Below are 25,274 nucleotides of genomic sequence, written 5' to 3' on the forward strand. Positions count from 1 at the left end.
TAGACACCTGGATGTGGACGGCCTTCCTGACTTTTAGACATCAATCGGCTTTATCGGAGAGCTGGCCTCTCTCTCTGCCTGTTTGCTGTGTAGATGTCAAACTTTGCTCTCACAAACTGGGTCCAGGAGAGAGTTAGGAGGGCCCAGCGGCTCCTAGGGAGAGGCCAGGCCGTGAGTGAGCAGCAGGTGCAGGAAGCCTTCTTGGTAAAGTGAAAGGGCCACACTGAAACAGCTAACAACGTGGGGAAGTCGATTGTGCCGGATAAATTATTCACACACCTGACTTCCTGTCACTAAGGGAACCTGATTCCACAGAAGCTCTGCCCTGGCTTCTAAAGTTTCTTTCTTGACTGTGGAGCTTTCCCTGGAAGGAAAACTTCAGCTGTGACTTGAGCATCTCCACCCACCTTTCGAGGGATGGGGTCCCTGCTTCCCTTCCCCCTCTCCGGTGACAATGCTTCCTGTCCTGCTGGAAGCTGACCTCCAGGAGGCAGGCAGGGAAGCAGTAGAATGTGCTTTGTGGTCTGGGATTCACAGATCCCTTTGGAGCCTCATCCAGGCAGCTGACTTGACGTTCCCCTCAGCTGTGTTTCTAGACTACTAAACATTCAGCCAGGCCTTTCAGAACCAGCACAAAGCTCCCTGGTCCAGGGAACTCAGCTGCACTCACACTGAGTGATGGATGCTTTAAAACCCAAAGTTAAAGCCCTGGCCCAACTACATTAACTTCTGATCTGACCGTTGGTGTCTGCCCTGCCTTTATCAGGTCTAACTTTAGGGGCTACAGTCACAGCACTGGGTACAGCCCTGGCAGTGCTGAAATCACCTTTGTTTGTTCTTCCCCTCTGTTGCATAGCAATATAAATAAAACATTACAACCCACCCGGCCACATATGCTGGTTTGAAGAAAAGCCTAGGCACTGTTTATTCCTTGGTTTATTGTTGTCTGCTCAGCGTTTTCCTATCATTGTGCTGCTCTGGGCTGTTCAGGGTTGTGTCCAACAGGAAGTAAGGCTGTTCCTGGCTGAAACTCACATGCCATATATGGCGAGTGGGAAGGTGGCGTCCTTTCTTCCTCACCATGACTGATGCAACTTTGGGTTTTCACTTGGTGATGCCCGCTAGATACTTCTGAAAAGACTGTCTCTTTTGCTGGAGTGGGGGAGGGAGGGTGAAAGTTGTTTGACTCCAACAAGCTTATAGCTCCTGCTCCCTCCCACACATTTCAAACAGCAAGTGTAGAGCAGCCCCTTGTTATACAGGATGGTGGAGGGGGTGGAGAAAGAGAGACTTTAGAGTCTCCCAGAGAGCCTGCTGTCTGTCCATAAAAGTGGGAAGACAGGAGCAGTGGTCAGCATTCCCTACTGTGCACCAGAGGGACTGAGGGAGGTTGGAAGAAGCCGAGAGTGCACAGCATGATCAGTCTGGACAGGCCAGAGCTAGAGTTCTAGCGATGTGGTAGATCTTAGGCAGGTGTGTGCAGTATGGAGATTCAAATCCAGAAAGCCTGAAAAATGTATTCTGGTACCACACGGCCAAAGTTTATTCCTCTATAGGTCTCACTGCCTTGGGGGCTGGGTTCAGTTGTTTGGCCTCTTTGAGCCTTGTAAAATGAGCACAGTAAAGTAATAATCAAGTCACCCTGTGATCTCCGTGCAGACAAGACAAGCTAATAATCCCAGCACTCGGGAGGCAGAGGCAGGTGGATCTCCGAGAGTTCAATGCCAGTTTAGTCTACAGAGTGAGTTTCAGAACAACCAGAGCTACACAGTGAAATGAGACCATGTCTCAGGGGGAAAAAAAAAAAAGAGCAAGTTAATATATGTAAAGTCCTGCGTGGATCTGTTAGCAATGGTGGAATTCATACAGTAGAGCACAGGTAGAACAACAGTGCCTGTGATCCAGGGGGCTCCTCGAGGAAAGAGGAGGAAGTATGCAAGTGCCATATCTGATGTCTTACAGCTTCTGGGAGACACGGAGTCCTCCGCCTATAATCCAGTCACTCAGCAGGCATGTGCGAGATGCCTGCCTGACACCCTGCCCTGTGACCGAGTCAAAGACTAAAACCCAACCCCGTATTATATCTTTCCCTAGCTTCCAGGTTGTCTTTGATGATAGTTCATCCCCAGTCCGATCTTTGCACCTCGGAGGCAGGGACTGTTATAAACCAGCATCCTCTCTTCTACTCCATGGGCACCTGAGAGAGTCATGGGGGTTCTAGATAAAAGTTCCTGTGCACTTACCCCAGAGCGGTACGGCTAGGTGTCTGCCATGCCTCTGTGCTTTCTGGGAGAGGCCAAGGGAAAGAGATGGGTCCAGACTTTTGCGGTCAGTGCCACTCTTCCTACAGTGTGAGTGGGAGACCTTATTCAACTCTGTATTCTGGCTTAGTAGGTCTGCATCTATAACAAGTCCCCAGGTGACACTGGCATTGGGGCTCTAAAGACACTTTGAGGGCCCTTGTTTGAGATGTGGTCTCAAGAGCTCGGAGACCCTTGTTTCTGGATGGCAGGGCGACCCTTCCCCAGGGCTTGCTTTTCGTGGTTCTTGCTTCTGGTCACCACTTCATCATTTTTGTTTTAAAGGTTCTTCTGCAGTAACACTTGGCAGTCCTGGATTGCCACCATGCATTGCGTTCCACAGTACTATTCTAGACCATATCTCTACCCTCCAGACCAACATCGACAGAGCCTGCACTACAGGCTCGTTGTTGAAGCTAGGGACTCTGCCCTGACCGAAGCAAGCTGTGTTAGGCTCTCTAGGAGATGAAGGAGGGTGGGCTTGGGATGGAAACATCCAGCAGGCTGAAAGCATTGTCCAGGTAAGCAGAGTTGCTCTGGCCTGCCTGTCTCACCATCCTCCACTTCCGTTGAGCGGAAAACCAGCAACACTAACTACCATGCATACATGACCATGCATACAAAATGCTTCTACATGCATGACCTCATCCGATAATGAATTATCAGCACCCTCTATCTTCATGGTCCTTTTATTCTTAATTTTCACAATAGTGTAATTAGCCCTGTTTTCAAGTATGGAAGCTGACAGGCACAGTAGCTAGAATGCCCAAGGCTTCCTCATTCCCACCTTTTCACGTTCTTAATGTGCTGGGATGCGGAGTACAAAGTGTAAGGAAATACACTAGAGGGCTGGAAAGATAGCTCAATGGGTAGGACCCCGCTCCAATCCCTAGAACCTTTGTAAAAAGCTGAGCATGGTGCTGGCTTGCTCCTGTCCCCCAGCACTGGCGACAGGACGATCACTAGGACTTGCCAGCTCCTGTCCTAGCTCCAGATTCAATGAGAGACCTTGCCTCAGGTTGAAGGGGGTGGGGATAAGACAGAAATAAATAGGCACCAGGCACACACACATGGGCATACCCGCACCAAAAGAAATGGAAAACTACTAGAATCAGGCGTGATGGCTCACACTATAGCCCCAGCATGCAGAAGGCTGAGGAAGGAGGATTATCTGGTTCAAGACCTGTTTGAGCTACATAACAAGACCCTGTCTCAACAAAAAGAAAGTTCTGTCGGCATGGAAAAATACAGTGATTATATCCAGTGTCAGGTTCAGTCCTGACGCATTCTAGAAATGCTGGACAGGAGATGCATAAAAATACCCCCCGTGAGTGGTAGAAACAGGAGAAGGGGAGGAGCGTGACTGAGGAGTTCAATGCACGTGCAAACTGGATGGAAATTGAGAAAAGCTCCACAGAGAGGCCAGTTTTGTTGGTTTTTTTTTTTTAAAGAGACCATTTAAAAAATTAATTTCCGCATCAGCCGCTTGAAAGGCAATTGCCCTGCCCAAGTATAAGGCCTGTGCTATGCTTTTGTGAGCACAGCCTCCTGTTAACCCCTTCCGGCCTCACCAGAGCCCTGCAAAGCAATAGCTCTTATCCGCAAGTTATACCTGAGGAAATAGAGACAGAGACTTGTCCAGGACACAGAACTGGCCGGCAGCAGGTCTGGGTCTCTAGCTGGAACACCGGCATCTTTGTCCTGAGCCTTCCTGAGTCCCCAGATGAACAGGGAGGGAAGGTGGATGCCGAGATGAGGGGACAAGTGACTTCTACACCTGCTCATCCACGATGGTGGCCCTGCTGCCGAGAGCATGGGGCTGTTCAGACTAAAAATTAAAACGTAATATTCTTGTCCTCAGTCCCACTTACTGCACTCAGAGTACTCAGTAGCTGTTGGTGCCCAGGGGCTACAATACAGGACGGCACAGATGGCAACTGTTTACAAAGCTGGGAACTCCCTTTTGTGTCCATGTATGTGCTCAGGTGTGCCCTTGTATGAATACATCAGCGTATGTAGACAACCTCAGGTATTATTCCTTTTTTTTTTTTTTTTTTTTTTTTTTTGACAAGGTCTCTCTCTCTCTCTGGCCCGGAGCTCACCAAGTAGGCTAGGCTAGACTGGCTGACCAACGAGCTCCAGGGATCCACCTGTCTCTGCCTACCCAGCACTGGGATTACAAAGGTGAGCCACCACAACTAGCTTTCTTTCCGTGAGTTCTGGGAATCAAACCCAGACCTTTGTCCTTGCTGAACAAGCACTTTAACAACCAAGTCCTCTCCCCACCTCTCGCTGGAGGAAGTCCCAGTCGCCAACAGCAGCCTGCGCATCCTCACTCTCTGTCTCGTAGCTCTACTTTTGTCTTCTCCCATTCTAGCTCTTAAATGAACTAAACTTAAAGAACTGGATCCATTGCCTCTGAAGGGCACCAGCTTTCTGGTGTGGTTTTAAAAGCTGAAGGGAAGCCCAGCTGTCAGCCAGAGTCAGGAGAGTGCGGTCGATGACAATTGGAAGGCAGTGGCAGAAATTTCGGTACCGTGGTGGGGGAGCCTTCTCGAAGGCTGAGCTTTCAGTCTGCAAGGAACAGGGAGTCCATCCGCATGAGAAGGCCAAGTGCCAGCACCCCCAGCTCTAAGTGTGTGGCTGACCTCGGAAGGCTCTTATTCTCCGTCCCCACCCCTGTAGACAGGTGATCCCAGGGTTAGAGAAGTTAGTGTCTTATCCAGGGTCTGGACCCTCCTGCTTAGAATCCCCTAGTTCTACCTCCTCTTCATACACTATGGTTTGTGTAGGTAGATGTGCTTATTGTCCACCTATGGGCATCACTAGTCAGTCTGAACACTCGAAAGAGAACATTTCTAGAAAAACAGGCATTCCTAAAGTGTGCCAAGTGTGCCCTTTATAGTAAAAGTGGATGAAAAGAGTTGGCTAATAAATGTGAGTGTGTGTGTGCATGTGAGTGTGTGCGTGTGTGCACGTGTGAGCGCATTGTGCATGTGTGTGTGATGTGTGTATGATGTGTGTGGCGTGTGTGAGCATGTGTGCGTGTGTGTATGGTGTGTGTAGTGTGTGTGTATGGTGTGTATGTGCATGTGTGTAGTGTGTGTGTATGATGTGTATGGCGTGTGTGTGCTTGTATATGCACATGTGTATGTGTGTGTGCGTGCATGCATGCGTGCATATATGTATGTGTGTGTGTAACTGAACAGGGAGGGTAAAGCTCCAAGGCTGCACAATGCCTCTTCATTCTGGAATGGACTGGTCCAGGTCCTTATGAGTTCAAAGCAGATTCAAAGAAAATTAATACTAGGGGAAATGTCTAGAGAGCACCAGCCCAGGTTTTGTGCTGTCTACTCTACTCCATCCAAGGTAATTTCTTGGCAGCAAAGTGTCCCACCCTGCTCCAATCTGAATTCTGCACATAGCATTTACCTCGCACCACTGTTTCTCACTGTAATCATGAAAAACTGGATAAAGAGCACTAATTACTGGTCCATATTTAAGCATCCTAGTTACAGAGTGATGGTACAAAGAGCATATGCTGCTCTCGCAGAGGGCCTTTTGCTTCCCAATACCCACACTGGGAAAGTCATGACTGCTTGTGACTCTGGTCCGGCACTCTTTTCTGGCCTCCGTGGGCACCTGCACTCATGTGCATGAGGGTGTATCTCTGTAACAGAGCACACACACCAACAGACACACACCATTAAAAATAATAACATAAATCTTCAGAAAAAGGATCCTACTTATCACCTAAAGTCATCCTCTCAACCTCCTTGAAGAATGACAGGCAAGCACACAGACGCCAACTAGCAACCCCTCTCTGCGTATGTAAAGCTCAGGACGGTCGAAAAATGACATCAGTCGCTGTGGTTGCCAAGATCAGTGTTTGTGCATGCAGAGGACAAAGAGGAGACCCAGCGGGTGCTACAGGGGCAAACTCCAGAGACCTTAGCGAAGACAGCTCAGCCCTGGGTGAGAGAAAGGCAGGGGAGTGGGAGTTCAACTCAAGCTGTGGCTTAGTAGATTTGAGCTTTAGTTCTGGGTCTATATGATCTTTCCCGATGAAGACATCTGCTCCCTGGCATTAGCCAGTGGCCTGGAACTTTGTTTCACTGTATAGGACCACGACGAAGTCATCACCTTCCTCCAAATTCTCACCGTTCCCTAGTCTGCTCTCCCCACTGCCCCACTTCCTTTAACCCAAGGCATTGCATGCGTGCACTGAATAAACACGGCACACCCCACACTGTCCGCAGACATCAACAGAAGGTCAGCGCCCTCTTTGTGGGCCAGCTTCTTTCCCCAGGTTCTTCTCTTTCCCCTGAAACTTCCGCCCCACTGCCCTTGTCAGCGGCCTCCCAGCAAGGTCAGATGACCCACTCAAGTTCACGTCATAACCAACTTCAGCAAACAGAGAGGGGTGTGCTTGTCACAAATACGCAGTCCAAGTGCTCTTTCCAGAGAACAGAACACTTCTGATCCTATCTAAGTTTGAACTGCAGCGTAGAGAATAAACACTGAGTCACCGTGAGGTACATTCACGGGGCAGCTCAGTAGGTAAAGGGGCTTGCTGCTAAGTGCCACCCTGACCTGAGATCCAGCCCTGGCTCCCACGGGGTGGAAGATGAGAACCAGCAGGTTGCCCTCTTTCCCCATATGCAGTAACATGCACAGCACACATGTGCGCCCTCACATACACACCTGCACACAGAGTGGATAAATAAATCATTGGAAAATATTCTCTTACCTGAAGGAAGCACAAGCTCGCCCTTTTGAAGGAATAAGAGGGCAGGTCACAAACACTGGCATCCCGAGAGCCGCCAGCCGTTTCCAGACAGCCCTGTCACCATCTGCTGTCGCAGCAGTCCTTCCTCCTGGTCCATACCTGGTCCTGATGTCAAGAGCAGGGCAACCAGGTCCTTTGGGGGTCGTTTGGTGTGGATGTCAGATGATATTCGGCCCTTGTGCTTTTTTCTGATAAAACCCTTGCTTCTGAGACAGTGCCATCTGAATCCTGGCCTTGCTTTCGCTACATAATACGGCAAAAGTCTTGGGAGCCGGTTTCCCACTTGAAGCAAATTAGTGTCCTCTTCCGAGCAAATATGCCTACCACAAGGCTGAGGCGGCGCTCCCTTCCTGGAGGCATAATGGGGCCTCAATCGGATCAGGCGTCCCGAGGGCTCATTAGGACTCCATCTAGGACGTGAATTGCCACCACAAAAGCATTTAATGGAGACTCTAGGATAGAAGCCTCAATTTCAACTTTATGTGACTTCATCCCAAAAAAGAGAGTAGCAGAAGGACTGTGTTTGTGTGCGCAGAGCGTTCACCCTGGGAAAGCAAAGGGCTGGTTTTGTTCCTCTCACACTGAAGAGCAGCATGTGTGTCTGCATTATTGTAGCCACATGCAGTGTGCATTGCTTGGCGAGGAAGAGGTGCATGCAGGTTTATTCTTTGTGACCATGCGTGGCTCTCAGCACACATCCCTGAAGGCTTAGGAAACCTGATAGCCCATGCTGTGGCTAGTGATGGTTTCTTTTTCTGTGGGCGGGTGTTTTACTGAGTGCCTCCAGAGCTGTATCTGAATTGCAGCCGCTGTGTTTCCCAGGTGCAGGGAGATTTAAAACTAGTACTTTACAAAGTGCCTCTTGAGCCGTTGAGAGTGGTCGTTTCCAGAGACTCCTGTCAGCCCTTGGTCCTAGCCAACACACAGAAGAAGCACCTGGCCCTGGGTTCAGTCCCAACCCCAGAAAAAGAAAGAAGGAGAGGAAAAGGGGAGCGGGTAGAGGAAGAAATGTGGGTTAGAGGGGACCATGGCGGCAACTATCAGTAACCCCAGCAAAAAAGGCTGGGGCAGAAGGATCACAAGTTTGAGGCCAGTCTGAGCTACATAGTGAGACTCTGTCTCAAAACAAACCAAAACATTGAACAACCACAACCACAAAAGTCGAGAATGGGTAGTGTAGATGACAGAAATTGAGTTGGGTTTGCATACATGTATTATGAAGGCTAAACTCTGAGGTCAGGAGCCAGCACTTCCGGCTTCCAGAGGATTGTCTTCTCGATAGCAGGCTTTCTAATGTGACTTCCTATAAAGATACTGCCCCACCATGAGGGCCCACCCTCATGATTTCACCTAACTCTGATTACCAGTGCACGCATGCACATCACACACACACACACACACACACACACACACACGTGCACGCGCGCCAAAGGTCCTATCTCCAAAACCCTTCATGCTGAGGGTAGCCTTCATCATGTGGGTTTGAGGAGAACACAGACCATTCCACAGCTGACTGAGTGGTGCCTCAGCCTCCCCTCCCCCACCTCAGCTCACTCTGCAAGGCTGAGAGGAAAATGCTTAGCGTCCAGCAGCTGCGAGCTGTCCCTGCTCTCACAGAGCTCAGGCCTTTAAAGCCCAGAAATATTGAAATAGCAATAGTTATGTGAGCTATGAAACAACACACATATCTAGGCCAGGACAGGCTTCCCCAAGGAAGTGACCTGAGAGCTGAGAGAAAGGGGGAGTCGGCCTGCTGTGGGCAGTGCAGAAGAACACTCTGGCCCATGAAGCAGGCAAAGCAGATGCCCCCAAGTGAGAAAAGACAGGGTGCCTGACTCGGGCATTGTTTCCCACCCGGGTATACGCATGCATGCTTGGCTAGAACTCCCCCGGGATGCTTTTGGCCCAGAAAGGATCCTCTCTGCTGGGTTCCATCTGCAGAGTTGAATGGCCGCACGCATTTGCTCCTTGCTGTGATAGTGGCTGTGTCCAGGAGGGGAAAGCCGGGCATTCTGGAAGACCAGCGCACGGACTCAAGTCTTGACTCTGCATCTCAGAACTACCTCCCTCCCCGCAGCTGGATGGACCTCTCTTGTTCGCAACTCATAACTGAGAAAAAAAAGGAAAGAAAGTGTCCTCAAGATGGGGCATTTCATCAGCAATGCCTGAAAGGGGAACCAAGTGCAGGAAAATAGAACCGAGTGGCCTGTGCAAGCGCCCTGTGTGCGCGGCCCTGTGCGTGCTAGTGGGAGACCCCGTGTGAGTGAGCGGCCCTGCCTCAAGCTGAATGGCTTGTATTTTGCAGACAGTTGTTATCTGGTAGAAACTTTCTGTTCATCTGCTTTGCTTCGAAATAGTTTAAACCTGGTCTTCCATCCTTTTTGTCGCTGAGTTTTAGTCCATGTCTTCTCTAAAGACATCTTAGCAGTTTCCTGTGTCCTGCATGCTCTCTAGATCAGGGGTAGCTGTTGAAATAACATGTCCATGACAATATCCGTGGTTCTCCTGTTTAGTCGTGGGTTCTGTGGCCCTGTCTGTCCTTTGCACTGTGTTCTAGCCCCCATTTTCCCCTTCTGCTTTGTGCACGCTTGTGCAGTAGGCTCCCTTGGCTCCCCAAGCCTCCCCCGTCTTACAACATTTTCTTTCTTCCTTCTTTTTGATGGTCTTGTTCCCAGTTAAGATAAAATCTCACCTCTGGCTGGTCTAGAACTCAGCATGTAGACCGGACTGGCCTCTGACTCACACGTGCTGAAATCAAACTGTATGCCATCACCTCTGGCTCTTTTAACTTTTTTGTTGCTGTTTTTAGAACAAGGTTTGGCCATGTAGCCCAGGCTGGCCTAGTATTGCCATGTAGTCCAGGCTGGCCTAGTATTTTCTATGTATCCCGGCTGGCTAGCACTTAGTTACATAACCCAAGCTGGTTACATAACTCCCAGTAATCCTCCTGCTTTAGCCTCCTAGATCCTGGAATTACAGGTACACACTATCACACCCAGCTTTCTCGCTGCATTTCTGGAATGCCATGTATACAGCTAGCCCACAAGAAAAGAATGACTACCATGCTTTCTCAGTGCATACCTAGTTGTCCGGTCTGGGATAGGATGGCCTTGAATAGATTCTCAACCAGTGGCTTCTCTGCGGGACCTGGAAAATTCCAGAAGTGCTCATTGGTCCTTCCCTCTGAATCCTTGCTGCAGAGATCCTCATGGATGCTCCTCTAAGGTTTTTGTTTGTTGGCTTTTGGGTTTAGTGGTTTTATTCATTCGCTTTTAGTAATTACCGCCAAGGCTCAGCTCCCTCACTCTGTTGTATGAAAATCCATTCCCCGGGCCAGTGAGGCGGCTCAGCAGGGGAGGGCATCTGCCAGCGAGTCTGATGATCTGAGTCCAATCCCACACCGTGGCAGGACTTCCACAAGGTGTCCTTTGACCTCCACACACTCGCTGTGGCAGGTGCATGACCCCCTCCAACACACACACACAACAACAACACAAAATGGATGAACAATATCAAAAGAAAAGTCCATTCGTGCAAAAACAACAGCACTTCTTCTTAGAATTCTGCTAGGTTCACTGGCAGTAATCTCTTCCCTGGAGGGAGAAGAGGCCCCAGCAGTCTTCCTTCCCTGCACAATGATTCTCACTGGCCTTCCTGGGTCACCGTGCCCCTCCTTGGCGTCTCTCCATGATCCTCAGTCATCTGAACGTTCATCTGTGACTGCTCACTGTGTCTGACAGCCAAGCAGCGTTCAGGCTCCTGTCCACTCCCACCAAAAGATGAGCTAAGTTCCTCTGTCCCGGCCCTCAGGGCCCTGCAGGGGGCAGGGGGCTTCCCAGGATGCTGGCTCTGTGCTCCCCAACACTCAGGATAGCATGGAGTGAGGAACGATTTGTTTCCCTGTGCGGTTCTTCTGCCTCAAGCTTTCTCATCCCACAAGGTCTTTACTCTTCCAGGAAGTCCCACTCATTCTTCAAGGTGTAAATCAGGATGGGAATGACTGCTGCCCGTGGTGTGCTCCGTGCCCTCCCTCAGAGATGTGTGTTCTTCCTCTTCAGCACGCTTCCCTCATCTTATAGCATCTCTTACTTTATGCGAGTGTCTTCCATGTCTCTGCTAGGGAGCTCAGTACCTGGCCTGGATTGGACTGTGGTTGATTGTTACTAAATGTACAAAGAAGAAAAAAGAAGTTTATGGAGATAGAGGTGGGGGCAGAAGGGAGTGGTGAGAGGGGTGTTCTCTCATTTCTTGCTTGCTCCAGCTCAGCTGAATGCAAATGCAGCATGTGTAAATGCCAAATGGACTGGAATTAAAAGAAGTGTAGCATAGGAGGCAAGGGGCCTTACTGAGTTAAAATTTGGGACTGAGGTGGCTTGAAAGCATCCCCTGAGCGCTGGGGAGAGCATCTTCTAGCTGTAGGGAACGCACACAGTAGCAAGAACCCTGTGACTGACAGGAAGCCTGCTTCCCTTGCTCTTGACTAGACCGGAGCTGGTGTGATTCTTTCTTCCCCCTGAGCAATTTCTAGTATGCAACACACCGACCTCAAGTGCGACAAACGGTGCCTCTCCCAAGCCTGGCAGGGCTGGAGCGGTCAGAAGGGCCAGAGAGCGACACGGTTGCTTCTGTGCCTCCTTCCGAAGCAGAGACCATTCTGCTTCTCATCACAGAAGCCCTGGCCAGCTCCTCGCCCACACATCCCTAACACAGCCCACAGCATTCGGGGAGGATTCCCTGCCACACAGTGATGACATTCAGCTAAGCCACAGTTTCCTTGACCCAAGGAGGAAAGCCGTGTGCGGTTTGGGGCTGGGGGTGTGGATGAGCAAGCGCGGATTTTTTCCCCATTGCCCGATGGCTCTAAATTGCAACCTCTCTTTTCATTTTCCATTATGCCTCCAACACATCTGTGCCAGAACTAGACGAGTGGATTCTGTCTGGGAGGATGATCCAGACAGCTATAAATTAGAGTTTGTGTTCAGAGATTCCAAAAATGTGGCCTCGTGGTAGGGTGTCCCTGAGACTAGTCACCTCCTCCATAGTCTGTGTGGTGGCTGCTGGTTTGGGCCCAGGGCCTCTGTCAATAGATTTTGCTTTGTGTTTGGAAACTCTGTCTTTCCATTAAGGTACCAGAGAGACGTGAAAGCAGGGAAGCCTGTGAGGTTTGCTGGGCAGATTCATCCCAGGTCGTCCCAGGCATTTCTAGGGACAGGTTTGACCAAGGGCAATGCTCCTCCCTGCACGTAACAGCCAGGACCCCAAAGCTGGCACCTTCCTGAGTTAAGCACAGACCAAGAAGACTTTCCATTTCCCATATTGGGCATAAAAGCAAGTATGCAAACCTCTCAAAATCTAGGTGTTTAAGCCTCGAAGACTGATGCATAATTGATGTAGAACCTTAGGAGACGGAAGGGAACCGTCCCCTGGAATCCCACCCTTCGAAGATAAATAATGCTGTGTCTTAGTGTGACCTCATCTCATGTTTCCATGTCAGCCTCCTCTTTAAAACGCCTCGAAAAGTCAGTGGAGGTCAGCTGTTTTAACTTCCCTGCGAATTATCCAATTAATGCTCTCTCTAAGGGCTGGGAAGCCTTAGTTACTCCACACAGGAGTAGCCAGCTGGTGGAAGCCAGGCACCCACTCCCCCTCACTAAAGGCAGGCCTGCACAGTTCTGAAGAAGCCAGCCACACTGGGATTTGGCCTTGGGAAAAGGATATGAAGAGGAGGAAAGCCCTCATAGATATATCGAGGTAACCTTCCCAGGGTGGCACCAGATCCCTCTCAAGTAACCCTATAAGAGAGAAGGAACCTGCCTAGGAAGGCCTCTGGCCTAACCCTGGCTGGAGATTTCCTTATTACACCTCTGCCCTGCATTTCCTCTTTGGCTTCTGCTGCCAGCATCTTTTCAGATAGGAGCAGACCCTCCCTGTCTGGTGAAAGGCTAGGGCCCAGGATTAACTGGAAGAGTTAGATAGGCAGGATGCTATTTTTACATCTCTGCTGACTTCCCCATAGTGCTTTGCACTCACAAGGTTCCCCGTAAATAACCGTTAATTGATTGATACAGCCATATTCAAGAGTGGTGTTTGGAGAGAAAGGCCCTTGGCTGGAAACTGCTGGCCTGTGGTTGGGACAGTCCTGCAATTGACATAGAGGGCTGCCAGCTTGGACATGGAGCCTGCGACAGCCTTCAGCCTCAGGAGAGGAAACCTGGTGATGACTCTACCAGCTGCCAGCCTGCCCAGCCTGCCCAGCCTGCCCAGCCCGTGCCTGTGCCAGCCACTCAGCCTCTCCATGAGCCACATGGCATACAGACCCTGCCTTTTCAGAAAAATATTTTTTTTCCTTTCTCGCTTTCCATGGAAACTCAAAATAGCAACAACAACCAAAAAAAAAAAAAAAAGAGGCCCTCCTTCCCTGCTTGCTTGCAAAACCATGCTTGGACAGGGGCAGGGCAGTGGTCACCATGTAGGAAACAAAAAGAGGTGGTCACAGGAGTCTCTGAGCAGAGCTCTAATGGGAAACTTCGTCATGAACTGTAGGTCGGCTCACTGTGTCAGTGTAGGTTGGTTTGGTTGGGTTTTTTTTTTTTTTTCTTGGTTGTGTGTTTTTGCTTTTTCTAATTTAGAAGGTGGCTTCCCTCAGGTCTTAGAGTTCATCTTGTTCTCGGTGACCCCTCCCGGAGACAGTGGCCATTCACTAAGGTGTTGGTGAGGACGTCCAGCACAAGCAACAACAGTGCGAGGGACAGATGACTGGCGCGGAGAATGTTGTTGGAACAGTGGTTTTGACACGCACTGCCATCCCGTGGGGGCCAAATAACCACAGGAAAGCCCGATGGCACAGCAGACCCTGTGACTGGAATCAAGACAGGGCAGAGGCAGTCAGTTACTTCAGGGCCGTGGGGAGGTGGGCACCGAGCCCATGTTTTCACCTCTAAGCCTAGTAAGACATGAAGAGCGGGCACGATGCTCTCCACAGGGGCAACCCCTCCAAGCCTCCTCCAAGCCTGGGCACCCTGTGCCCGCGGCCTGCTCCCCAGCCTCTGTGTGCACCCTCCCGTCCACAATAAACACACTGTTGCTTCTCTTGCAGCTGGCCGGATCAGCGGTCATTGCATTTGGACTATGGTTCCGGTTCGGAGGAGCCATAAAGGAACTGTCGTCAGAGGACACGTCCCCCGAGTATTTCTATGTAGGTAAGTGACTTCAGTGTCCCTGGAGTTCGGGTCTGTGGGACAGGGCCCTGAGCCTCTCTACTGCCACACTTCACCGGTCCTGGGGAAAGCGCCTCTATGACCTCTTCCTCCTCTCTCGGGGAAAGAAGACCCCAGTAAAACTGATTTGTTTACTTAACGAAGCTTCAAGGAAATGTAACTAAGATTCATCTGAAGGAGTTAGGAAGCGTCCTTTGTCTCTGGAGAAGCCCCCTGGTCTGTTCAGAGTGTCCAGGGGACCCTGAGGAGTCAGCATCTAACTTTGTGATGTGAGGTTTTAACATGCAAGCAACTCAAAATGAAGAGATGCCCTAGAGTTTTGAGGTGCTGTGGTGGTTTAAAAGAAAATGTCCCCCATAGTGCTCATAGGGAATGGCACTGTTGGAAGTGTTGGAGTAGATATGGCCCTGTGGGAGGAAGTGTGTCACTGGATAGATGCAGGCTTTGAGATCTCAGAAGCTCAAGCCAGGCCTAGTGACTCAAGATCTCTTCCTGAATGCTGCCTGTGGATCAAGATGTAGAACTCTCAACTCCTTCTCCAGCACCATGTCTGCCTGCACACCACCATGCTTCCCTCGGTGACAATCATGGATTAAACCTCTGAACTATAAGCCAGCCCCAGTTAACAGTTTTCCTTTATGAGAGTTGCTGTGGTCATGGTGTCTCTCCGCAGCAATAGAAACCCTAACTAAGATAGGTACTAATCTCAAAACTTCCATGAGTAGAGACTGCTAAGAGACGGGAAGGACCAAATAGGAGGGATGGGAGGGAGCTGTCCCTGGAGAAGAGGTCCAGACAGAGGGACCACAGCTACACCGACCGCCAAGAGAGGAAAATGAGGTGAGGAGCATGGTGACAACCAGATAAAGCTGGAACTCTTACCAGGGACTTCAGTTCTCTAGTATTTTAGCCCTGCTCTGCCTTCCTGTGGCCACTCCAGCACTGTGTCCTCACACAGCAGAATCCGCAGGAGGACAGGGAAGTTTCACTTCATGTGTCCTCTCCCAGAAGTCTCCTCTTGCAGCCTAATGGCCAGAAACGCATCATATATTTATGCCGAAACCAACCATGGCCCAGAATAGGATGCCAATGGCTGTGTCTGTAATTTTTGGTCCTTTGTTGCCTTGTGGTGCCTGGTGCTGCTTCTACAAAAGCCCAGTCCTCCAACTTCTGAGCACTGACTCTGTGCCTGTTTACTCTTGCTCGCCATGGGCTAACAGAAAGGGAGAATATGACCGAGGAGCCAAGGTGGCAAAACCCATACTTATGCCCCACAGCATCAAGGATGGGAAGAAGGCATCCGGCTGCTGGTGGGCTGGTTTACCCCTCTGGCTCTGCTGGGTAGCTCGTTTATTCTCAATCCAATTAGCTCAAGGGTGCGTAGGCCAACAGCAACTGGCCACATACGTGGGTTGGGGACAGGCAGAGGTGTTGTTAGGCTGAGGAGGGGAAAGGGCTCTGTGGAAGTGAAAGAGCGTGTTCCACTGGAACTGGAAGTGCCTAGGGCTTCTGGCGGTCATTTTATCGTGGCGGGAGGAGACCTGCCGAAACATGCTACAGAAAGAAAGTTGAGGCCAGACGGCCATAGGCTGGATTCTGGCCATATCATTTGAGGCCCTGAGATGAGTACACTAGCCTGGACTTTAGTTATGTGACCCACTAAATCTCCATTATATTCAAGTCCATTGGAGCAGGTTTCCGTAGTTCGTCATCCTAGAAAGATTCCAGACACACCCGGCCACACAAATATGACATGAAAACACAGCTCTCATGTCTCAGGCCATGTGTGTGCCTCTTGACTTAGCTCGGAAAACAAGGCAGGGATGTTTGAGTAGAGCATCTCACCCTTCTGCTCAGCACAGGAAACTCACGGATTGGTAAGTACCCAACCCCGATTTTTGTCACACTGGTTAAATGACAACATAAAACAGAGCCCACTTTTGCCTGCCTTCGTGTGTTCAATGTTTTGGAGTTAATAGATCACTACAAGATGTTTGTAGGTTGAACCCAAAGCTGTATCTGTGGACCTTGACTTACACCTCATACCTGAAGCATCACACATGGAGCTGCTCCTGGGTCACTTGTCCATCTCCAGCCCCACAGGACCACCCTTCTTTCTGCTGGGTGGGGGCACATCCTCACTCATCTGATCTGGGGGAGGGGAGCTGGTGCTTGTATGGTTTGACTTTGGGGGCTCTTTGAGGCAGGATCTCATGTAGACCAGGCTGGCTGACAATGACTTTGAACTCCTGATCCTCCTGCTTCTACCTCCAATGTGCTGGGATTGCAGGATTACAGGACTGGGCCACTGTGCCTAAATGCTGTGTGTATTTTTCTTTAGACTATGTTTCAGAGTTAACAGCTCATACTCACTGCCCATTGTGTTAAACGCTGTTCTAAACAGGCTTAGCATGTCTAAGTGGTTGAGTCTTCAAGATTTAAAGCCATAGCCAGGTGCAGTGGTACCTACCTATAGTCCCAGTTTCTTGGGAAGATGAGGAGGATCACAGAGAAGGGAAGGAGAAGAGGAATCACTTGGCCTAGTGTGAGGAAACCTCCAGGAAGATACAGTACATAGCTCCCTGCTTGTGGGTAGAAGGCAGGCAGGCTTTGTAGGATTGCCCGTGTCTGCAGGGATGGTCTCACTTCTAGCATCCTAGCCTTTCTCCATGCTAATGGAGTTTCTCTCCATCCTAGTACTTTGAACCAAATGTTCAAGCTGGACAGAGAAGCAGGCAGTAGCCAAAGCAGGAAGAGATGGTTGCGGAAAATGAGGCCAGGGAGAAAGGGTAATCAGACTGAGTGCTGCCTGCTGCCACCCTTTAGTGTCTCTCTGGGCCCAGGCCAAGGCCTGGAGGCTGACCCAGGGTCTCTGTGTTCCTTGGTTGCTTAGGTGAGGAAGGAAGAGGATGGCAAGGGTGGAGCTGGCAGCGAGGGGCTTAGGTTACTTGGGGTTTCCTAGACCTTCTCCACTCTTGTTTCTTCCACGGAACTCTTGGGAAAAGCCCCTGCATCCTCCCCATCCAACAACCTGCCCATCTGATTTCCTGTGCCAGTCTGCCCCAGTGTGCTGGCTGAGCAGATGCCTCAGGGTCTTCCTTCTCGGAGCACAGAGTGGGGAGTGGTCCTCCGTGCCTCAGGAAGCTGGAGCCTGGGCTGGAGCACATGAGCTCATGTCTGTGAGCAGAGGATGTGAGCAGGTTTCTCCATTGGGGGTGCCCACATAAACAGGAGCCACAGCCTCGCTGCATCTGTCTCTCCCTGCTGAATTCCGAGCCCTAGAGCCTGGCTTTTGCTGTGGCCGGAGGTTATGTGGAAGGAAAGTGTTCTGCCGCTAAACGTCCAGGGCTGGCTTGCCTTTAAAAACACTCTGACTCATTCTGGTAATATTTTTTAACTTCATACCTGACACCATGCTAGCTGGATAACAGAGAGAGACTAACTACCATGTCTGGACAGTGACTCCCAAAGCCATTCTACAAGACACCAAAATAGATAATCATCCCAGCCCTGAAGAGCACAACTCCAAAGGAGAAGACTTACCTACAACCAGTTTGGTGGCCCAGAGTTCTAGACCCTAGCCTGTTCTTTTGGGGGACAACGCCCAGGTAGACCTCAGGAACCTTTCTCAATAATTCCCCTACTATTTATACATTGACAGATTTCTAGCTAAGAAACCCACTGCTCTGAGTCTCTGCTGAAAATGTAGCATGGGGGTTTGGGTACACACTCTGGCTCGTTTCCAGTTAACCCCCTAGAGCCATGCAGCTTTCACTTGCTGTACTTCTGCTTCCTTAGCTGTGAGTGGTGAACCTGTGCAAGTGCAGTGCCGACCTCACTAGGGGTGAGTTGTGAGCACACGCTGCTTGCTGTTCGCCTACTACAGGGGCTGAGGACCAAAGGCCACCTGATGAGGGAAGACAGCGTGAGGAGATAGAGGAGCCGTTGGGGTGGGCTTAAAGACCAGTTTACAACGTGGGCTTTGTCATCAAGCAGGTTCTTGAGGTGGTATGTGTGTCAAGTGTAGAGTATATGTACCACTCAGCGAGGGCTGGGGCACCAGGAAGAGGTCCTTCCCGCCAGAGGTGCGGAGTGAGACGCATAAAGCTCCTAACTGTAGCTGCTGCTGCTACTGAGAAAGCACCAAGTAGTCTTTTCCTTTTCCATGAACTCACACTCAACTATAACTCTAAGCACATAGATACAGCCAACCCTTAGAATTAGGGCACTCCCATCCATTGGCTCAGCATCTACAAATTCAAGCAACCCCGGATCAAAGATTATTTTTAGTTCATCTCTTCTGAACATGTACAGACGTTTTCATGCCATTGCAATTATTATTATTAATAATAATACAGCCTGATAACTACAGATCATTTGTGTGCTAGACATTCTAAGTAACCATGAGATGAAGTATACAGGGGTATGTAAGTGGGGTTATATGCAAATACGATGCCATTTTATGAGGGGCTCGTACATGCACTGGTTGGTACGGGAGGGATCCTGGAACTAATCGCCATGGAGACTGAGTGATGGCTGTAATTATGTCTATTCAGTGGAAGCCAGGAAGGAGATGTCTGCAGAGACACAAAAAATTCTAGATGAAAAAATGACAATTAGCAGGTTGCATTAGACCATCTGCTGCCAAGATCACTGATTTGGTGAGCATGCCAATATATCCTTTCCCAACGAGAACTTTTAAGTGAGTTTGTACGAATGGGTCTTTACCAAGCCCTCTTGATCCTTGGCTGACTGAAATGACACTATACACGTTCTAGAAGGGTGTGAACTCCTAGGAGGAAGGGTGGATCATCAGGGAAGACGTCCCCAGGAGAGCTGTTTCCCGGTAGCATTTCACTGGTTCACAAAGCCCAGCCATTAATGATCAAAATGCAATTTCAGAGGGTTCTCTTTTTGCAAATCAAGGAAAGTAGATCTTAGAAAACATAAGAGATTTATTAAGTGGGTCCCATATCTGTCTGTGTGCTGCTAGGGAGAAAGGACTCTACGGAAGCCATCTTGGAAGTAGAATGTCGCTATAAGCTAATTGATGCTTCAGCAGCTCCTTTTAAAACCATAGCTTAGGTAGGGTGTCCTTGGGAACCACAGGAGACCTTAGGTGTGCCAGCCTGACAGCCAGGTCTGGAAGGAATCTGTTGCATGTGGGAGTTGCCTGTGATTCTCTCCAGTTCCACAGAGAGGTTCATCTGGAAACAGGAGGACAGCTGCATCTTTTCATGCAAGCAGAGGCTTGCTGTGGAGAAGCTCCTGAGGTTGCTCTATCTGTACTGGGACACAGGACACTGTTGGAGGGAGCGCATCTCCTGGGACGCCAACTTACTGTTTCAGAAGGGCAAGGACGGTTGCCAGAGAGACCAAGTGAACTGTGCCCACTGGGCCCCTATACACTGGGCACCTGCTTCTTCCATGACATAGTTTTTCTGTTTCAGACCTTCTCAGCGTATGAGGCCCCCATCTCACTTGGCTGACACTGGAGAACTCAGCCCTTTGGTGACCCCATATGTGTTCATTGCAATAGGATCTCAGAATGTGTGTCTCAGTAGAGATGCTTGCTGGGATGAGGTAGCCAGTTGGGAACTTTGAGTGTATCTCACTCTATCCATGGGAGAAATGTAAACCGACTGAGCTCTCTCACTTGCGCTCTTGTAAGCAGGGTAAAAGAAGAGTTTTAGACCTTAAATCTGCAGAGAACTGTGGGAACCTGCCAAGGTCCAGCCCACGCTGGAACAGGGCCGTTTCACACCGTGATGCTTCCTAGCTGACTGGAACATAGGGTAGATGAGGATTCAGGGAGCTGGACCCTCGCCTTAGCTTCACACTAAGGAACTCCTAACAGCAGTTGTAGGAGCAATGACGGGAGGCAGTGGCATTCTAAGAAAGAAATCGGTATGTTCAGATGGCTCTCCCTGGAGGCATTATGGGAAGGACTGGTAGGATGTCTTTGCTACAGCCACTGCCATCGCTGCTGCTTGTTTAGCCTCTTTCCATGAGGAGTGTAAAGTGGGAGTCAGGCTCCTGCCTCTGTCCTCTCGTGATGGCAGGGATGTTCTCTTTACCTCTCAGGGCTGCTTCGAGCAAGCTACCTAGGAGATTATGGCAATGGAGGAGCTTTGAAATGTGGAGCCCTCGAGACGATAAGGTGTTCAGTCAGTGCAGCCAACAATACTGTTGTTTTTAAAAGGGTATCAGTTCTCTTGTAATCCATACACACACACACCCGTGAAATGGTCCTCTTAGAGAAAAGGAAACTGGAGGAAGTGATGGCCCTGGAACAGCAGGAAGTGTGTGGGTCCCTCCAGACTGCATCGCCAAGCCTTCTCCCCTCCGGAACCCAGTAGCACCTTGAGGACCTCTTAGTCTCGGTCTGGGTGGTTCAGGAAGCAGTACAGCTACCCTGTCACCCCATCTAGGTCTGCTAACAGACAGGCCTGCCCACAAACTGGCAATAAGCAACCCAGAGGAGCCCCAGGAAATGCCTACATGCCAGACTCAGGGGTTCCCCACAGGGGTGGGTCCCCAGTGCCCCCCCCCCTCCACCTCCGGATGAATAAGAATGGTTTCCAGGTGACTCATCTGACTGAAACTCAAAAGAAAAAAACACAGTCAATTAGCCTTACTCAGAGGGAGTCAAGTGCCAAACCTAGCATTGTGTTCTCCGTTATCTCAGGATCTGAAAAGAAAGTCAGGAAGGCCTGGCCCAAGTCTCCCAGAACCAGCACCTTGCCTACTTTGCTCTGGGTGGAAACCCTCCTGGGACTTGACTTATGAGGTGCAATTTCTGACCACTCAGAGTAAGGCAGCTGCTGTTGCTCGGGAGGCAGGATGGCCTCTTGGGGAGAACCACACCTTGTGACCTTGGGACAATCTGGAAGGCTCTATCACACACATAGCGGTTCTATTAAAATTATCAGGCGACAACTGGCTCTCATTTAGAACATGGTGCTAATAATAATAATAATGTAAGCATCCATTACCTTATTACCCGCCCTCATTAGCTGTTTATTTTGTTGTGTTGTGTCTCGTAACATGGCCTCCCATGTGTCCAGTATCTGCAACATTGCCCTCTGAAGGAGGGAAAAGAATCACACAAAACTGATGACTTAGGACTATGTCCTATGCTTCTGTCCCTACCCGGATCCCTGCTGTTCCCTCCCAAATCCTTGGCCTCAAGTCTCTCAAAGATGGAGACAGCTATTAAGCTTAGAGAAGAAGGGCTTCTGGGGCCCAAGAGAAGACTTCGGTTTGTGTCCCAGCTGTGGCAGCTGCTTTTCAAATTACTCCCGGACTCAGCATCATTGGCCTTACCGGGATGGCGGTGCACCTCTGAACGAAGGTTCAGGACCTGAGAAGCCGTGTTTGGGCTCTAGGTGTGTGGTGGCCATTCACTGACACAGCTCTAAGCAGTGGTAGAGGTGGCTTCTTCCCCTCCCTGGCTTCCTTCAGGTTCAGTTTCCTGATGTGTTCACTCGGCTGGCGGTGAAATAGGATGGCTTTGCTGAGTGAGCCTGTACGCATGAGCCGGTTAGCAAGCATCACCATTACAGTTGACAGCAGAGCGCTGTCGGAGAGGAAAGCCAGAGCCTGGGGTGTGGGAGGCAGGGCTGTCGTCTCCTGCACTGTGCTCGACTGGCCTCACCTTCCTCAGGCACTGACTGGTCCCCTTGGCTTCTCGTCCACAGGGCTCTACGTGTTGGTTGGAGCTGGGGCCCTGATGATGGCTGTGGGGTTCTTCGGGTGCTGTGGAGCCATGCGTGAGTCACAGTGTGTGCTTGGATCAGTAAGTGGGGTTTATGAGGTGGGCACGGGGTGGGTCGGTAAACTTCCCTGGAGGGAGTCAGGGGACCTGGTTTGAAGCTCTGGTTCCTCTAGGGCTTAAAACTTTGGAGCTGAACCCTCCCTCCAATGTCTGTTTTCCCGTCTCCTGCATGAGAATGGTATTATCTCTGTTCCTGCCTCATATGGAAAATGTGAAAACAATGAGCTCATCAGTGTAAAGATTTGGGGGGGAAGAGCGCTTATGAATTGATTGTTCTTTAAAAATAATATTTCACTGTGTATGTGGCAGCTTGAAGATTCCCATAGCCAGGAAGAAAACTGTTATCTACAAGGAAAGCATTTTGGCTTAAGATCAACAACTTACAACTTAACAAAACATCCCTCTGTTATCTTATTTTTTTTCTTTTTCTTTTTTTTTTTTTTTGGCTTTTCAAGACAGGGTTTCTTTTTTTTTTTAAGATTTATTTATTATGTATACATCATTCTACCTCCATGTATGCCTGAATGCCGGAAGAGGGCATCAGATATCATTACAGATGGTTGTGAGTCACCATGTGGTTGCTGGGAATTGAACTCAGGACCTCTGGAAGAGCAGCCAGTGCTCTTAACCATTGAGCCATATCTCCAGCCCCTGTTACCTTATTTTTAACCAGCAGATTCTGTTAAAACAACAACAACAAAAAAAAAAAAATAGTTTCCGTTCCCTGTGACCCTGTTACCTGCTATCAGCCCATACTCTGAAGCCTAAAGAAGCGAGGAACAGAGGGAAGGCTTTGTATTTCTCGCAAGGAGCCTGAAGCAGGGTGTTCTGAGGCCCCCTCATTTCCCATTCCCATTGCAGTCTTTGGGTTTTCCATGTCTGCCTGCTGTTCCAGATCTATGGCTGTGTGAAATGTCAGTTTCTTCTCCCTGCCATTCTTTGTTTCTACAAATAAAGCTGGAAAGCTCTGCTGTGTTCATCACAGAGCTGAGTTTAATCAGCAAACTTAAGACGTGGCAGAACGCTATCCATGAGGAGACCCCCACACCCCCACACACAAACCCCCCACACACACACAAACACCACACACACACACACACAGACCCTGCACGTGCGTCTTTCTCCCTCTCCTCAGAGAAACCTTTCCAGACCATCACACTCTGCCCCAAGCCCAAGCCTCAGTGGAAACTTTTTGTGTCCAACCAGATTTCCTCTCTGTAGAACTTGCTCATCAAGTATTTACAGAGGGTGTCACTGCCAGATCCTGTGCTTGGTGACAGGGTTTCACTGTGGCTGTCTAATATTCCCTTGTGTATTTTATAATGCATATAAAACCTTCCCTCATTGACTGTATCTCTTCTGCCCAATACAAGCTTTATGACATCAGAGAGGTTAGGATCTCTTCTGCCACTGGATAACGGTCACAAAGGACAGTGCCTGGCACAGAACACGTGCTGAGCGGCCAGTTGTTGAGTAGAATAACAAACAAGCCATGCAAAAGGGCCTTGACAGCTGCACGGAGGAGGCAAAGTGCCTAGAAGTGTCCCTACCACCAAACTCATAGCCTTACTCAAAGCCTTGACAGCAGAAGGAGATGCAAGCAGGCTAAATAGGTTGAAAAGGTATTAAATGAGTGAAATCAGTGTTTTCTCTCAACAGTTTTTCACCTGTTTGCTGGTGATATTTGCTGCCGAAGTAACCACTGGAGTGTTTGCTTTTATAGGCAAGGACGTAGTAAGTAAAACCTAGATGTTTGTGGGCGGTTGTTAAAGCATTCTTCTTGTGGTAAACAATATAGACTGCTCCCCCTAAGGTGTATTAAGAAACAAAATAGCCCACAAAATCGTGTAAGCAGAACCTTTTAGCCTAGTAGTAGTGTGCAGGGCTCAGCATGTGTATACATGGTTTGAAACTGGTCTATGTTTGCTTGATTTGGGGTTTTGTCTGTTTGTGAACTGGATTTCTAGTTTAAGACTGTCTGTCCCTAGTTCAAAATAAGACAGGCAAGAATGAGGCAGGGAGGAGGAACCTACTTTCTCATTCCTCTGTCACCTGTCCCAAAGGCTTGACCTAGACAGGGGCCACCCTATAGCGAGATGCTAACGCCTGACCTGCTGTGTACAAGTGCAATCCTTAGTGCCCAGGACAGGTTATGAGGGGAGCCCATCGGCACGTGACCTTTAGAAGGATGAGCAGGCTGTGACAGAGAAGAGTGGAAGGGAAGGCAGGCAGAACGGAGCCTTACGAGGGTTGCATTTCCAGTACACTCGTGTGCCACCCATACTATGCTTCTGAGCGTAAGCTGAAAAATGATAAACATGGAAGTGAGTGCCTGTCACCCCTCTGAAATTCTCCTGACATGGCGGCTGGTATCCAGAGGTTACGGACTTTAGTTTATCTCCATATAGAGCCGAAACCTATGGCTGTTTGGATGCATAACATCTTCCTTGGCAGTGGGCGCCTGCCTTTCAGCTGGCAGGGAACCATGTTTCCACAGATTCCACCTCTAGTGGCTCGCCAGGGCAGTGCCTAACCGACAGTGAAGCCCGTGGGGTTTAGAAACCCTTGCTCTATGAGGAGGCTCTGACCTAGGAAGGCCTTCTTGGTCAGTGTCTCCTTCACCTACAGAAGAGTGTGTGGGAAAGCAGTGTTCCCAGAGGACGTAGAAGAGGGGATTCCTCTCGGTAAAAAGAAACGGTCTGCGCCGTTCCGTTCACTGTGTGCTGGTGTCTTTGCAGGCTGTACGACACGTGCAGACTATGTATGAGGAGGCGTACAGCGATTACCTTAAAGGCCGGGGAAGGGGCAATGGCACCCTCATCACCTTCCACTCGGCAGTGAGTAACTCCACTTCTTCCTTGAAATCACACGTCCTACAGATCGCGCATGTGCCAGGCTTTCTCTAATCGCCTAAATCAAAAACAAAAATAAAACCAATGAGTGGAAGCAGCCGCCTCTTATTTTAGCTCTGATGAGAGCTATAGTTTGTGTTTTGGGGAGACCTTTGGCTAGAATGATGTCGACCACAGACTCACGAGAAGTCAGGGTGTCGCAGGACACTGATAAATGCGTGTCGGTTCCTCTCCGTGTGACACTGCGGCATGACAGAAGCCAGCATGGTGGCCTTCAAGCCAGGAAAGCTCAGCTGCAGCCCTGTGGTGCTGAATGAGTTAGTAGCCTGTCGGATGTCC

General features: G+C 49.7%; 1 protein-coding gene across 1 annotated transcript in view; it reads left to right on the forward strand.

Moving 5' to 3' along the window:
- The window catches only part of Tspan2 (tetraspanin 2), a 39,766-nt gene that overhangs the window by 2,859 nt on the left and 11,633 nt on the right, over positions 1-25,274 (forward strand). The window contains exons 2-5 of the mRNA XM_041638251.1: positions 14,186-14,288; positions 22,007-22,104; positions 23,743-23,817; positions 24,822-24,920. Of these exons, the coding sequence (XP_041494185.1) occupies positions 14,186-14,288; positions 22,007-22,104; positions 23,743-23,817; positions 24,822-24,920 (375 nt within the window). The remainder of the gene's footprint in view (positions 1-14,185; positions 14,289-22,006; positions 22,105-23,742; positions 23,818-24,821; positions 24,921-25,274) is intronic.

This window comes from Microtus oregoni, unplaced genomic scaffold (genome assembly GCF_018167655.1).
Source record: "Microtus oregoni isolate MIOR12 unplaced genomic scaffold, Mior012 000054F_ref0000373, whole genome shotgun sequence".
Taxonomy (NCBI): domain Eukaryota; kingdom Metazoa; phylum Chordata; class Mammalia; order Rodentia; family Cricetidae; genus Microtus; species Microtus oregoni.